The 14278-nt window shown below is 45.8% G+C and overlaps 2 protein-coding genes across 5 annotated transcripts; both read left to right on the top strand.

Annotated features, from left to right (window-relative positions):
* Positions 1 to 3296: 3296 nt before the first annotated feature.
* On the top strand, positions 3297 to 6446 carry LOC101771733 (probable galactinol--sucrose galactosyltransferase 6). Its single transcript, XM_004964666.3, has 7 exons — positions 3297 to 3422; positions 3525 to 3736; positions 3828 to 4943; positions 5049 to 5258; positions 5349 to 5483; positions 5562 to 5874; positions 5968 to 6446. Exons 2-7 carry the CDS (start codon positions 3546 to 3548, stop codon positions 6298 to 6300), a joined length of 2298 nt encoding a protein of 765 aa, XP_004964723.1. The 5' UTR covers positions 3297 to 3422; positions 3525 to 3545; the 3' UTR covers positions 6301 to 6446.
* Positions 6447 to 7033: 587 nt separating this feature from the next.
* On the top strand, positions 7034 to 13096 carry LOC101771339. Of its 4 annotated transcripts, none has more exons than XM_022825633.1 (9): positions 7034 to 7435; positions 8088 to 8144; positions 8264 to 8413; positions 8741 to 8917; positions 9824 to 10039; positions 10130 to 11787; positions 11896 to 11961; positions 12082 to 12151; positions 12277 to 13096. In XM_022825633.1, exons 1-9 carry the CDS (start codon positions 7037 to 7039, stop codon positions 12916 to 12918), a joined length of 3435 nt encoding a protein of 1144 aa, XP_022681368.1. In that variant the 5' UTR covers positions 7034 to 7036; the 3' UTR covers positions 12919 to 13096. The 4 variants fall into 4 exon arrangements, with proteins under 4 accessions (XP_022681368.1, XP_004964722.1, XP_022681370.1 ...); XM_004964665.4 differs by having other exon boundaries at positions 7083 to 7435; positions 8083 to 8144; XM_022825635.1 differs by lacking the exons at positions 7034 to 7435; positions 8088 to 8144 and adding an exon at positions 8515 to 8655 and having other exon boundaries at positions 8278 to 8413.
* Positions 13097 to 14278: the final 1182 nt, after the last annotated feature.

Below are 14278 nucleotides of genomic sequence, written 5' to 3'. Positions count from 1 at the left end.
CACATTGTCAAATCATGGACTAATTAGGCTTAATAGATTCGTCTCGCCGTTTAGCCTCCACTTATGTAATGGATTTTGTAAATAGTCTACGTTTAATACTTCTAATTAGTATCTAAACATTCGATGTGACGGGTGCTTAAAAATAAGCAAACGAACCAAACCAGACCTCAGTGATACTCCGTATGACACTATTACAAGCTTGACTTGACAGCAGGTCTGCAATCATTTGTTCATAAATATCCTGATGACACCAATCACCACCGGCAGCCATTTACTTGTCTATTTGTGCATGATAGCTGGGCTGATCACTTGCAACGCTAATTATAATAGGCTAGCAGTATACTGTAGAAGCTAATCACAAGTGGTGGCCCTCTGAAAGCTACAGCTACGGCCGGAACCAAAAGATCTTCAGAAAATAAAGCTCGCCATGATCAGAAACAAACAGCAAACTTTACATTTAACAGCCAGCTTGACAGAGCACAGTTGCTGCAACTAGACTCTGCACGAGATGCGCATCTCGCTTGGGACACTTTAGGTAAAAGAAAAAAAAAACTCGGCGATGCCGACCTCGAGCTGAACGGCCAAGAGACGATGCATAGACGGCCGCGGATACTTTCGCGCGCGCTCTCGCTTTTGGCGCGCAGCTGGCCCTCTCTGACGGCGACATGTTTGCCCTATCCCGCTTGTCTCTTTGCGGCATCCATGCATGACCTGCATGAGAGGACAAAGCTGAAGGCCATCCTGTCCCAGATGGACCTGCGATGGCGGTTGCTGAGTCTGAGTGCTCCATGGTGATTGGCGACGCACGCGGTCGGGTCAGCTCGTGATGGATGGGCGGCGGCGGCGGCGGCGGCGCGGCTGGACGAGTGGCGGATTGGTTAATGGCAGATCGGATCGGATATTTCGCCAATGGCGCTAGCGGCAGAAACAGTGGATCCTGGCGGCGGCTGGGGCTGGGTAGCTCACCGCTGGGGCACTTTACACGTACGGACGCGCGGGCAGGCTGCGGCAGATGGTGGGTCGAAGGGTCAATAGGCTCGCCATTCGTGAAATGCTATCTCGGGATAAATGTTGATTGGAGCCAGGCTTCTGACCTCGCCGAGCAAACATCTCACAATCTCACCTGTGTTCTTCAAGGTACAAATTGAACCTGTTATAGGCTAGGATGTGATCTCTCTCTCATTTTCGCAAATCCTGTATGCAAATTTCTACGCGTCGTTCAATAGAAATTCAGGTGCGCAATATACCTGCCCTAGTTCCTGTGAAAAAAGAAGAAGATAAAAGTCATGCAGTTGATTGGAGCCAGTGGTCTCAGTTCAGCAGGGGCGCCGGGTGATGCTGCCAGCAGCTCATGATAGTTGAAGCTCATCTCTTGCTCCTGGCTCTGAGTGAGAAGGTATGCTAATTTTGCTATGGATGCAGTTTGTCTTTCTCTGGGTCATTAGGTTCACCTAAAACTTAGTATTAAAATGAACTGATCTGGATGTCAAAGCAGAGGAAATAGGATACAAGTATTAAGTATACTAGCAAGCCTGAAAAAGCAAAGGGATCATATTCCCGGCCTTTTAAATTAAATAGCTGATCAAGCATAATTGAAGCAAGGTGTAACATACTCCCTCTGATTTTTTTACATTTTTTACATGTCACATTAAGTTTATCCTAAGTTAACATTTTTCAACTTTAATCAAATTTATAGAAAACTATAATAACATCTATGTACCAAATATATGCACTATCAAAATATATTCCATGATAAATTTAATGAAATAAATTTAGTATTGTAGATGTTGTTATATTTTTCTACAAATATAGTCAAAATTAGGTAATTTGACTTAGTACAAACCTAATGCCATGTGGCATGTAAAAAAAAATCAGAAGTACTCCGTAGCGTAGTATATCGTACAATCTGGATGCCGGGATCGTTCCAGAGCTAACTCTGAAAGGTGCAACCTCTTGACAGACCTTGGCTGTTTCTCCCGCCTTGGATCTCTGGAGACTGGAGTGAAAAGTTCTCCATTAGCTGGAGTGAAAAGGATCTCTAGAGTACTCCCTCCATAAAAAAAAAATGTAACTCTCGGTTCCCGAGAACGTGAGAAGCCAGCTAAATCTAAATTTGACCAAATATATACAAAACAGTACTAACATTTATGATACAAAATAAATATTAATAGATTAATCATGCTAAATTTTTTTGAGATGTGGATGTTAGTATTTTTTTTATAAATTCGATCAAACTTGAAACTATTTGACTTATCGAGAAACGAGAGTTGCATTCCTTTTGAGATGGGGAATAATTCCAGTGGGTGAATCCAAGCAATACCAATAGTTATTGCCATTTTACATTGCATTGCTTGTCCCCTACACTCATGTGCTTTCCTGATAGCACAGTATCATAAAAACGTAGGCTAAGCTGATTGAGAGATTTGCTTTTGCTACTGTGCTGCACCATGTGCAAAATACTGGAATTTCAGAAACTGACAAATAACTCTGTCATAGAATCTGCAGATACACGAAGAAACATTATTTGTTACAGGGCCAGCTGTTCAGATTAGCAAGATAATTGGGTTGGTATTTATGACCGTGAAATGAGTTTCTTCTCTCGTGCGGTTTCTTGCTTGGTTTCTGATTAGGGGCAAGATAGATTTTTCTACCCGAAAAAGGTAAGCTAGGCTTTTCTAAATTGATCCTGATTAGATCATCTAAAACTATTTTTTAGTTACTTCGGACTAAAATTTAGGTGATTAAAAGTGAGCTAAATCTTTTAGATGACTAAAGTTTAGATATCGTGTTTGGATCTTTGGACCAAAAGGCATAAGGCACATAAAGTCCATTTTACTCTCTCTTGCAGTTGTGGACTAGAAGGTGAGGAATAAGGGGGGGTATTTTCGACTTTTCATGGTCCAATGGCTACTTTCCTTACCTTTAATCCGAATTAGATGATTTTGGTGGATTAATGAACTAAACTTTAGCTAGGGTGAAACTAAAAATTACTTCACATTTTAGTCTACTCGTTTAGAGCTAATTTTTAGTTAGGGTCTGGCTACGAATCTGGACAAATTGTAATTTTTTTGAGGGAGTATATACTAGCTAGAGTTGTACTACTACCAATGATGCTTGGTTGCTGATCTAGCATTAAGAATCCAATGATCGGCTGGAGTTGGCGATAAGCCCAGAGTGACACAATAGTGATGGGTGATGACATCATGTCACTAACCCATTCACTCAACACCGTTCCGTATAGCAATTAGCAATGGGTAACATATCGAACAGCTGCTGACGTCGACCGTGACAGTGATGACGCATTTGGCTCGCAGGCTCAGCTTACCGTCTCCTCTGCCGCGGCGGGGTGTATATATACCCGCGCCCCTGCTCCTGGCATCCTTGCCACGCACTTCGCGACCCAGCTTCCCATCCCCTCCTTGGTGCGTGCCATCCACCATTGTTGCTGCTGCTGTTGCAGCCTTGATGTTGTTCTAAGGTCATTGGCCCTGAGGTTGTTTTGCTGCTCGCCATCCCAATCGCAGAGTAAGAGAGACGAAGAGGACATGACGATCACATCATCCGTCAAGCTCGCCGGCGGCACGCTGTCGGTCTGCGGGAGGACGGTTCTGTCCGGCGTGCCAGCCGGCGTCGTGGCGTCCTCTGCGGCGGCGGGGGAAGCGGTTGACGGGGTCTTCATCGGCGCCTACTTCCCCGAGCCGGCCTCCCTCCACGTCATCTCCCTCGGCGCCTTGAGGTTCGGTGCTGACCATGAGAAAAATGTGCCGTTTTGTAGATCCATTCCGTACGCATTTGCTCTGATTTTGGATTTGGCGACGATGGCGCAGGGGCCCGCGGTTCATGGCGTGCTTCCGGAGCAAGCTGTGGTGGATGTCGCAGCGGATGGGGGACAAGGGCGGCGACGTCCCGCACGAGACGCAGTTCCTGCTCGTCGAGTCCAGGGCCGGCGAGGACGCGGCGGCGGCGGCGGCGTACGTCGTGTTCCTCCCGCTCGTGGAGGGCGCGTTCCGGGCCAGCCTCCAGGGCGGCGCGGGTGACGACGCGCTGGAGCTCTGCGTCGAGAGCGGGGACGCCGGCACGCGCGCGGCGTCCTTCGACCGCGCGCTCTTCGTGGGCGCCGCGGAGTCCGACCCCTTCGCTGCCATCACCGGCGCCGTCGCCGCGGCCAAGTCCGCGCTCAAGACGTTCCGGCTCCGCGCCGAGAAAAAGCTCCCGGGCATCGTGGACTACTTCGGGTGGTGCACCTGGGACGCCTTCTACCAGGACGTCACGCAGGAGGGCGTCGAGGCCGGGCTCCGCAGCCTCGTCGCCGGCGGCGCGCCGCCCAAGTTCGTCATCATCGACGACGGCTGGCAGTCCGTCGAAACCGACCATACCAGCCCCGACGAACCCGCCGGCGTGGCCAAGCAGAAGCATCCCCACCTGCCTCGGCTCACCGGTATCAGGGAGAACAGCAAGTTCCAGAACGCCGACGACCCGGCCGCCGGCATCAGGACGGTGGTGCGCGCGGCGAAGGAGGAGCACGGGCTCAAGTACGTCTTCGTCTGGCACGCCATCACCGGCTACTGGGGCGGCGTCCGGCCGGGCGCCGCCGGGATGGAGCGCTACCGCTCCAGCATGCAGTTCCCGGAGATCTCGCCGGGAGTCGCCGAGAACGACCCTGGCATGGTGACCGACTGGATCACCGTCCAGGGGGTCGGCCTGATGCACCCGCGCGCCGTGTACCGGTTCTACGACGAGCAGCACGCGTACCTCGCCGCCGCCGGCGTCGACGGCGTCAAGGTCGACGAGCAGTGCATCCTGGAGACGCTCGGCGCCGGCCACGGCGGCCGCGCGCTGCTCACGAGGCAGTACCACCAGGCGCTCGACGCCTCCATCGCCAAGAACTTCCCGGAGAACGGCATCATCGCCTGCATGAGCCACAACACCGACGCCCTCTACTGGTACGCGATCCGATCAATCTGCTCCCACCAACCCAACCAGGATCCATGAATCTCATAGTGAATCATTGACCGATTTGTTTGTGCTGTGACGCGACAAATCGGCAGCTCGAAGCAGACGGCGGTGGTGAGGGCATCTGATGATTTCTTCCCGAGGGACCCCGCGTCGCACACGGTCCACATCGCCGCGGTGGCGTACAACAGCGTGTTCCTCGGCGAGTTCATGCTCCCGGACTGGGACATGTTCCACTCCCTCCACCCCGCCGGCGAGTACCACGGCTCGGCCCGTGCCATCAGCGGCGGCCCGGTCTATGTCAGGTTGCGACCAGTTCATCACCCTTCACCAATCTTCAGCATCCTTCATTGGAATTTGAAGCTGAATTGTGTTCTTGGTGAATGGATATGCAGTGATGCCCCCGGGAAGCACGACTTCGATCTGCTGAAGAAGATTGTCTTGCCCGACGGCTCGGTGCTCCGGGCGCTTCTGCCTGGCCGGCCGACCAAGGACTGCCTGTTCACCGACCCGGCACGCGACGGCGTCAGGTGAGATGAGTACCCTTCACTCGCAGCATCTTGAGTTGTTCGCACGTGTCCGTCTCTGACAATGCTCCTGCCGCGCAGCTTGCTCAAGATATGGAACATGAACAAGTTCACGGGCGTCCTCGGCGTGTACAACTGCCAGGGCGCGGCGTGGAGCTCCGTGGAGAAGAAGACCGTGTCCCACCACACCGGCACCGAGGCCCTGACCTGCGGCGTGAAGGGCAGCGACGTCCACCTCATCTCCGAGGCCGCGACGGACCCCGAGTGGTGGAACGGCGACTGCGCCGTGTACCGCCACGCCGGCGGCGACCTCGTCGTCCTCCCCGACGGCGCGGCGCTGCCCGTGTCGCTCAAGGTCCTCGAGCAAGACATCCTCACCGTGTCGCCGATCAAGGTCAGCACCCAACGCCATTCTGATCTCCATTTCTGATGCTAAAGTTTCTCCTCTGTAAACTAACTGAAGGAGCCATGGATGGCGCCATTGCAGGACATGGCACCCGGGTTCCGGTTCGCCCCGATCGGCCTCGTCGACATGTTCAACGGCGGCGGCGCGGTGGAAGGCCTGACCTACCACCTCCTCGACGGGGCAAAGCTGGTCGGCGGCGATGGCTCGGCTTCTAGCTCAGAGGCCGTCGGATTGGTGTGCATGGAAGTGAGGGGGTGCGGCAGGTTCGGCGCCTACTCTTCGGTCAGGCCAAGGAAATGCATGCTGGGCTCAGTTGAGATGGAGTTCTCCTACGACTCTTCGTCTGGGCTGGTGACTCTGCAGCTGCAGGAGATGCCCAGGGAGATTGCTCACAAGATTGTCGTTGAGTTGTAGGCTACTCTTTTCATCTCAAATTATAGATTATTTTAACTTTTTTAAATTTATAGATTTTTTATTATGCATTTAGATATATACTCTGTATGCATCTTGAAAAGCTAAAACGAGAAGGAGACGAGTATCATACTACGAGGGGAAACTCAGTTGAGATACAAGTGGGGTAGAGAAGAGACAGAGATAGCACTAGGAGAAATGACCAGTTGCAGTAAGATAAGCCCGATGCACGTTTTACCCTTTTTTTTAAAAAAAATAACGTAGGGGAAAATAGCAGGGGCAGCCGTGCAAAAAGCATGTAGCAGTCCCAAGGTACTCCACCTAAATGCTCCTTTTCATTTTTAGGTGCATAAAATTTTGACGTCCCAAAGCATGAAACGTATACATCTATAGTACGCTCAACTCCAAGAGAATACTAAAAAATTCTTCCCCAAAACTATGTATTGGAGGTTCTTCCAAAAAATATTTCCTCTAAAAATATATCAGTCCACAGCAGATCGCTAATAAATAGCCCCCAATATTTCAAACACAGGCCACGTCATCGTATTGGGCCCATCGGAAGGGACGCGTGGGCCTGCGGGAATCAGGATTGGAGGAGGAACGCCAACGCTAAAATATACACGGTGGCAGGCTGTTTTTTAGCGTTGCTAAAAAATTAGGGAAGGTTTAGATGGATTGTTGGAGTTCATTTTTTCTCTCTTTTTTCTAAAAAAGGTATTGGGGTAAGATTAGCAGTATCATGGAGTTCCTCCTCTCATTTCCGCGTCGCCTCATTACTGACTTCCCCCCAACTGTCGCGCCACTCCTCTCCGCGCGCCCAAATCCGCCGTTCACCCTTCGCGCCAAAAAACCAAACCCTAGGCCTCCGCGGCCATGGCGCCGCCGTCGGTGGCGCGTGAGGTGGCGGAGATCGCCGCGGAGCCCGACCGCGCCGCGGCGTACGCGTGTCTCCTCCACCTGCAGCGCGGCAGCGCCGACGACCCCTCCGCCGCCGCGGACCTCGCCGCCGAGCTGCCCTCACCCCTCCTCCCGCTCCTACTCCGCGACGCGGCCGACCCTGACGAGGCCGTCGCGGCCTCCGCGCTCAAGTGCCTCGGATTCGCGCTCTACCACCCCGCCCTCGTCTCTACCGTCTCAGGTACTAGTACTTCCCTGAATCCCTGTACCCACATTTCTTCAGTTAAATGTTCAGTGATGGTTGAACACAATTTGAATCAGTGAATAAATCGACGCTAAAAAAATTCGATTCAGCAAAATTCAGCGAAAGTTGTGCCTGTTGCTCTGTGGGAGGAAGCCTATGATGTGAACGAGGGGGCATTGCTTTTCATTGAGAAGTATATCGGCCATTAGCAGTGTGGTTTAACATCAAAACTGACTCCTTCGTGTACATGTATTTAGAATATGAGGTTTTCTATCTGAACTCCACCTGAATGTTTGAGGCTTTATGGGTCTAAAACTTTTGCTTTCGATAGTGCTCCACAATCAACATGAGCTTCTTTCGTTTTAGAATATTATTTGTACTGATATTCGTTGAGATAGAATCATCATTTTGACACGTTCTAGGAAAAAAAGTCATCATTTTGATAGCAAATATCCTTAATGGATTGGGTTTGTGTTTATCAGAATCAACGCAACCATTATTATCTGTTTTCAAACATTCACTATAATGCTTCTGGTATTTCTCTATGGAGATCAAACCCGTTTCCCTCTCATACATGATGAGCTGTAGCACTGCTTTTTTGTTTTAATGAGCATAGCAAATGATAGATTTTTCTTATCCTTCAGCGCAGATGTCCCAGGCTGTATTGGATACGTTGGTGCAGCTAATCATGAATACTCGGATGAAGGTAGATCTGGCCAACCATTTTTCTTTTTTGAGTGCTTAAGGCACTATTTTTATGCGAAGAATATGTGTTTGGGTTTTTAGTATATGATTCCCATTTTCTCCTTAAATTTGTTATTGCAGTCTGTTTGTAATTTGGGAATCTGGTGCATCTCTGTTCAGCAGTTGGAGCCATTGATTATAGATGATAGAGCAGACCTAATAGTTGCTGCTATTGTTTATGCACTCGACAATCCATTTGGTTCCTTGTCAACGACATTTGAGGCAGCTCAGGTTATCCTGCACACATAAACTCTGTTCTATGTCATTGCCTTTATGTGTCTAGGATGTTGAACTAGCAATCAGATGTTTGATGTAAACTAACTGCTTTGCAGCATCCATTATTGAATAACCATCTGCCCTCATGATGCTTCTAATTTCATCGAGATTTGCCTCAAAAGATGCAAAATCATATTATGAGTCATATCTGTATGATCTTTCCTCGTGTACCATAGACTGCAAGACAACTACTCAATGTATATCTTGATATTTGTTTCTCTTGCTTTATCGTGTCATCTCATAATTTGACTTAGTGCTGCTTTTTGGAAACTTCCAATGAAGGCTATCATGAAGCTTGCTTGTCAAAGTCACAAAAGAATGAGGGACCTATCAAGCTTATGGGTTCCACCAATATACCAAAGACTCTTAAGTGCTGATAAACCAGAAAGGGACATGGCAGAAAGATGCCTCATTAAAGTGTCGCACGTTATCCTACCACCTCAACCGCTTCTTTCCAAGGTAACTGAAAGATCGGTGTTACTACAGATTGTTTAATTCACATAGAATTTAATAATTTGATCTATCCTGTTAGTCACTAAATACTGTGATCTGTTGCATCCGAATTCACCGGGTATATACAACTTGTTGTGGATTTTTGTTTTTCTCTAAATGGATCAACTTTTGTTATTGTGTAAGCCAACCCAAATACCAACTACCTGGGTGCAACCACTTTAATACAGTCACTCAAAGGTATAAAGAAATCAGGTGACACATTGTGATAACCTTGAGCAGCTTCATATGGATAAGTCCTAATGCATACATATTTTTCTTGATGTGGCTTGGGTGCTAAGGAAATTCAGCTGAATTACTTTAGTTTGACCAATTAGTGACATTAATTTCCTTGTGACACACTATAGTGACCGAAGTGTACCTTTTGTAGAGATGAGTAAAATGACACCGAACTAATTTGCCATCTACAAGATATCAGCATTTTTTTTATTGAATGAACAACATATCAGCATTAAGAAGACTCAAACATCATGTTCATAGGCCTTGGAGGCTTCATAAGCATTTCCTTGTTTAGTTTGTAGTATTGAAATCCCTGCGGTTTTATTACTTATAGTCTAAATGATTATAGAAGCCATATACCAATTCAAACAGGGAATTATTATCAGATTAATTTAGAGAAACGTATACATTGCCTAGAATGTATGTTTTTATTCTAGGTTTTGTATGGCATTTTATATGTGATTTGTTTTATATACCTTTTGTGTTCCCTGGATTTGGCTTATTGAATGATTGAGTGCTGTCTCCCTGCAACTTTGCATATTTTATATGTTTTACTTGCTATAATAGTTCAGTTTTGTATGAGCTCTTCTGGTGAATTTTTTCTCATTTAGCTTTATTTTGATGCTTGCTGTATAGGCTGTAGCTTTAGACCTTGAGCGAAAGCTACTCTCCCACATGATGAATATGCTTGATGATGCTTCGAAGAAAGTTCAAGTAGTGAAGTCATGGGGATGGATCATATCTTTTCTTGGTCCAGATGCAGTGAATAATAGACCTCTACTCAATAAACTCCTAAAGGTTCCAGAACAGATGTTCATTGATCTAGACACACAAGTTCAGATTGCTACAATGGTGAGTTACACTATCTCTTCTTTTTCTGATGCACAATTTCTAGTAACATGAAGTTCTCTATTACATTATGATAGCCATTTAGATTCACAGGTTTCCTGGAGAAATTTGGTAGATGCATTTTTTCCATCTCAGGCTACAGAGTCTGAGAGTCACGAAACTGTGATTGCCCCATTAGAACCCAGAGAACATGCAAGTGCTCAGGTGAAAAGGACAAGGTTAATTATGGTGCCTTTATGTCGAGTTCTTTCGAGAAGTCGTAATATTGTTCTGAGCTCTTCTTGTTTGAGTACATGGAATTACCTTCTACATAGACTTGGTAATTTGATCAATTGTTTACCCATACTGGAGGCTGCTTTTGCGCCAATACTCAAAATAATTTTCTCTGTTGGAATCAATGATCAGAACAAGCCGCTGTGGTCATTTTGCATGAACCTATTTCATGATTTTAGTAAATCAAAAAGTAGGCACAGAGAGGATTTGTGTACTCCAGTGAATTGGAATTTGGTTGCCCAATCTTGCATGCATCTCAAGGCCTTGCTGGATTTTCAGCATATCAAATGGTTACCATGGGACATTGGTTGCTTTCATTTCCAACTCGACATTCTTGGCACAATTCTGAATCCAGAACTGTTTCAGGATATGATTCCTGAAAAGATGCTGATTGTTATGGATTCTGCAACAGAGATATTCAAGTTTCTTCTAGGAGGAGTTCAAATTGAACTTAAAGAAAAGTGTTCTTATGAACAAGTTAGGCTTTGCATTACTGATGTTTGCAAGTTTGTAAAGACAAAGTTGTTTCTGGATCATGTAGGAAAGCATAGTGGTAACAAGTGTGCAATGTTACTGGAATTTGGTCTCCAGTTTGTGGAAGTTATTGTGGGGGAGTTGGATCATTCTCTTTTAAATTCTGAAAAGATTGAGATATGCTTGGACATCGAACACATAAAGGAGATCCAATATGCCGAATGCACTCGGAAGTTCTCTTTTCCAGGAATCAGACCACTTTCTTACATGGAGATGGTTTCTCCAGCAGTTTACATGACTGCACTATCTCTGACCATGGTAGCTCAGTATACTGGAGTGCTGTCGCATGGAGATGCTGAGAAGTTGGCTTTAATTCTCTCTTCATCAGATATCCTGAAGAGTTTTCATGTTGTTGTCGCTTTTATGTACATGCAGATCATGTGCCCGATATTTAATAGGCAAAGATTAAAATGGTTAATGGTGTGGAACAAATTTGCTAAACAATTGAATGACATAACTATCTCTTATTTGAAAGCTAGTCCTGGATCAAGTTCCTATGATGTGCTCCACCAGTTCTTCTGTTATCCATTTTTTAGTTTTTTATACCCTGGGGGCTTATCCATTCCTTGGAATGCTGAAAATAGCTCATGTGCTCCTGTTATGCAAGACCTAGAGGTGGAATTAGCCATTGAAGTTTATAGATCCCTCTGTACAAGCTCCTGTAATTCAAAGGCTGCACCCAAGGTTTTCTTTGAGGGTTTTTATGACTATTTGGTTAACATTATTGATGAACACACGGCATTGTTCCAAGCCAACCTTGAGCATTGCCCAGAAAAGTTTGAAAATACTGCTATCCTTTCAGCTCTTGGTGAAGTAGTTATTGGACTATTAGAGAATGATCAAATTTTGGCATATGCTAACCAAGAATTGAATGAAGCAAATGAAGACTTTACTGGATCCAGGCATCTTAACCTTTTCTTGAGCTGCTTGAACCTCGCTAACAGGTCTGTTGACCTTCACTTCTAAACAAATCACATCGAATATATCATGTCTAAAATGGCTATGACCTCAATCTGTTTCAATAATTTCTAAGCGTTTCATGATATGTGCAGGTTTATGAAGTTTTCAAGATTTGGTTTCAAAGCAAATCCAGCTGGACAGCACCAAGTTACAAGCAGGTAGTTAACCAGATTTACAAAATTGCAATCTTGTTTGTTGGTTTTAATGGCAGTAAGCTGCTCCAGGCTGTGTACTTGAGTTTATATCTAACTACTACTCTTATCTTGGTTGTGCTTCAGGTTTTTTTCGTCTTTATCCAATTTTGTTAGGCATGTTGTATTAAAGAAAGATATTCTTCTTCTTTTCGAGGTTTGTGCATATTTCCAGAACAAAGTACTTATATAGCACCTAATGTTTATAGGGGCTTCAGCCTCATTTGACAAGCACATATACTTTATGCCTAACTGCATGAGTACACCATTTCATCCTTGCAGATTATTGGAGATCAACTTACTGAGTGGCTCTCTTTATCTGCCACATTGTACTGCGAAATGCAACAAGGGAAAATCATTTACCAGCTTGAGAAACTTTGGCTCAAGATACTCAAGTGCCTGAACATGAGCCAGCTCATTAGTGATGGACCCTTGAGTCAGAAGCAGCAACTTCTTCAAGTGGCACTTAGTCACCCGCATGATGCCATTTCAGTTGCAACAGCATCAGCGTGCAGAGCAGAAGCAAATATCAAGATAAGCCTGCACTCTGGTTGCTTGGTTTCTAAGTTGGATGGATTGTTGATGGATAGAAGAAAGGATCATAATAGCTGCTCCAGCAGTGCTGACAAAGCCCTTGCACGTGAAGAAATTGACATTTCAAGCAGGCTTGCATTGGCAACGTCGAAGAAAGTAACCAAGCACACAGATAGGGATGCTGGATCTCTGAAGATCTCTGCGGGTCTGGGGCGGAAAAGGCTGAAGATCATGAAGTATTCAACCAAGCCAAAGGAACTCAACAAAAATGCAGTTCGTATCGGCGACCTTAGCGCTAGGGTAGATGGTGTCTTCTCACCGCGTTGCATGGAAAGTAAAGAATGTAGGAAACCAGAACTAATACTGGAAATGCTCAAGAGAAAGAGATAGCTTTTTTGAACTGGTTTAGTGGTGTATTATCTTGGTGCTGCCACATGTGCAGGAGTCTGAACAGAATTATTGATCATACTACCATGTGGCCGCGATATCTATACTGGACATCATAAACATGGACCGTCCAGAATGAAGGCCAACCCTAGAGGGTTCCCTAATCCTTGGGTTAATTGAATGACCTGCCTTGTTAGTATTATGCGTCCGCCAATGAACGTGCGGGCCACCGCCTCAAATTCGATGGTTGACTCGAAGAATACGCGGACAATATATACATGGAGTTTATTCTAGCATGAGCATCATCACTTAACGATATAACAACAGTTCTCACAGGTATCTTGGGTGCGTCCTAAACTATCATATTTTGGGAGTGTTCGCTAGCTTGGTTCTTAATTCAAAACGCCGCTTAGTCAATGAACATACAAAATACTTGATCCTACGTGTGCTGTGTGCTAACGTGGACCTGTGGCTCGGCTGCCCACTAACTGTGAGCTTTGCTTAACACACCTCTTATAAGAGGTAAGACTTCTAATAATTCTGAACCCTTACATATTAGGAGAGATAAAAGTAATCTAAAAGATCAAAAATAGAAAGAAAGAAACAACCGGCTACACGGTTATCGCCGCTTCCCATGGGCGGACCCAGTATAGATGCCTGGGTATTTTCAGGAATACCCTATTTCTTTTCAAACAATCAAGTATGTAGGGTATATACATTTGTATATTTTAGCTAAGCTAGATATAGGGCGTGTTTGGGACTGCTCCACTAAAAAAAAAACAGCTCCACTCCACCAACTCCACCTTTTTGTAGCTCCACTCCACCAACTCCAGGAAAATAGGAAGCTATGAACCTGTTTGGCTAACGGTGTAACCTCCCGCTTTATAAATTGTAGGAATTGGTGGAAATAGTCTCTCTTGCTCTTGGTTGGGGTTGATGTTTTTTTTAACAAGAGCTACAATACTACAGTAGCATGGATGGGCTAATCATCCGCATTGCCGTTCTTGATTTTCACACATCTTTTGAACATTGGTAACTCAGTACTGAAACTTTATTCTTAACGAGCTCAGTATTGAAACTCACATGTGCACCAAAAAGAGGTCATGGTATTTGCATTTGAGAACTGGAATTGTATGATGTCACATTGTCTCTCTGCCTTCATATAGGCTTAGTAATTCTCGGTACTGAACATTTGAGGAACTTCTGCTAATTCTCGGTATGCGTAAACAGTGGTATTGGTGGGTAATTTCCACCAACTCCAAGAGAAGATATGAAACTTATGTTTTCGGAGCATCCTTTGAGGAGCTCTAGAAAAACCTTAGAGTTGGCCTCTAGATCCACTTTTTTCTGGAGTTGATACTGG

Source organism: Setaria italica, chromosome IV (genome assembly GCF_000263155.2).
Source record: "Setaria italica strain Yugu1 chromosome IV, Setaria_italica_v2.0, whole genome shotgun sequence".
Taxonomy (NCBI): Eukaryota; Viridiplantae; Streptophyta; class Magnoliopsida; order Poales; family Poaceae; genus Setaria; species Setaria italica.
This window is presented reverse-complemented; position numbering and strand designations above follow the sequence as displayed.

Excerpts from the sequence above, each read along its gene's own strand:
- LOC101771339 (XM_022825633.1), top strand. The coding sequence starts at position 7,037 with ATGGAGTTCCTCCTCTCATTTCCGCGTCGCCTCATTACTGACTTCCCC. Across the intron at positions 8,145-8,263 it reads TCATGAATACTCGGATGAAG|TCTGTTTGTAATTTGGGAAT; the intron begins GTAGATCTGGCC and ends TTGTTATTGCAG. Across the intron at positions 10,040-10,129 it reads AAGTTCAGATTGCTACAATG|GTTTCCTGGAGAAATTTGGT; the intron begins GTGAGTTACACT and ends TTAGATTCACAG.
- LOC101771733 (XM_004964666.3), top strand. The coding sequence starts at position 3,546 with ATGACGATCACATCATCCGTCAAGCTCGCCGGCGGCACGCTGTCGGTC. Across the intron at positions 3,737-3,827 it reads ATCTCCCTCGGCGCCTTGAG|GGGCCCGCGGTTCATGGCGT; the intron begins GTTCGGTGCTGA and ends ACGATGGCGCAG. Across the intron at positions 4,944-5,048 it reads AACACCGACGCCCTCTACTG|CTCGAAGCAGACGGCGGTGG; the intron begins GTACGCGATCCG and ends ACAAATCGGCAG.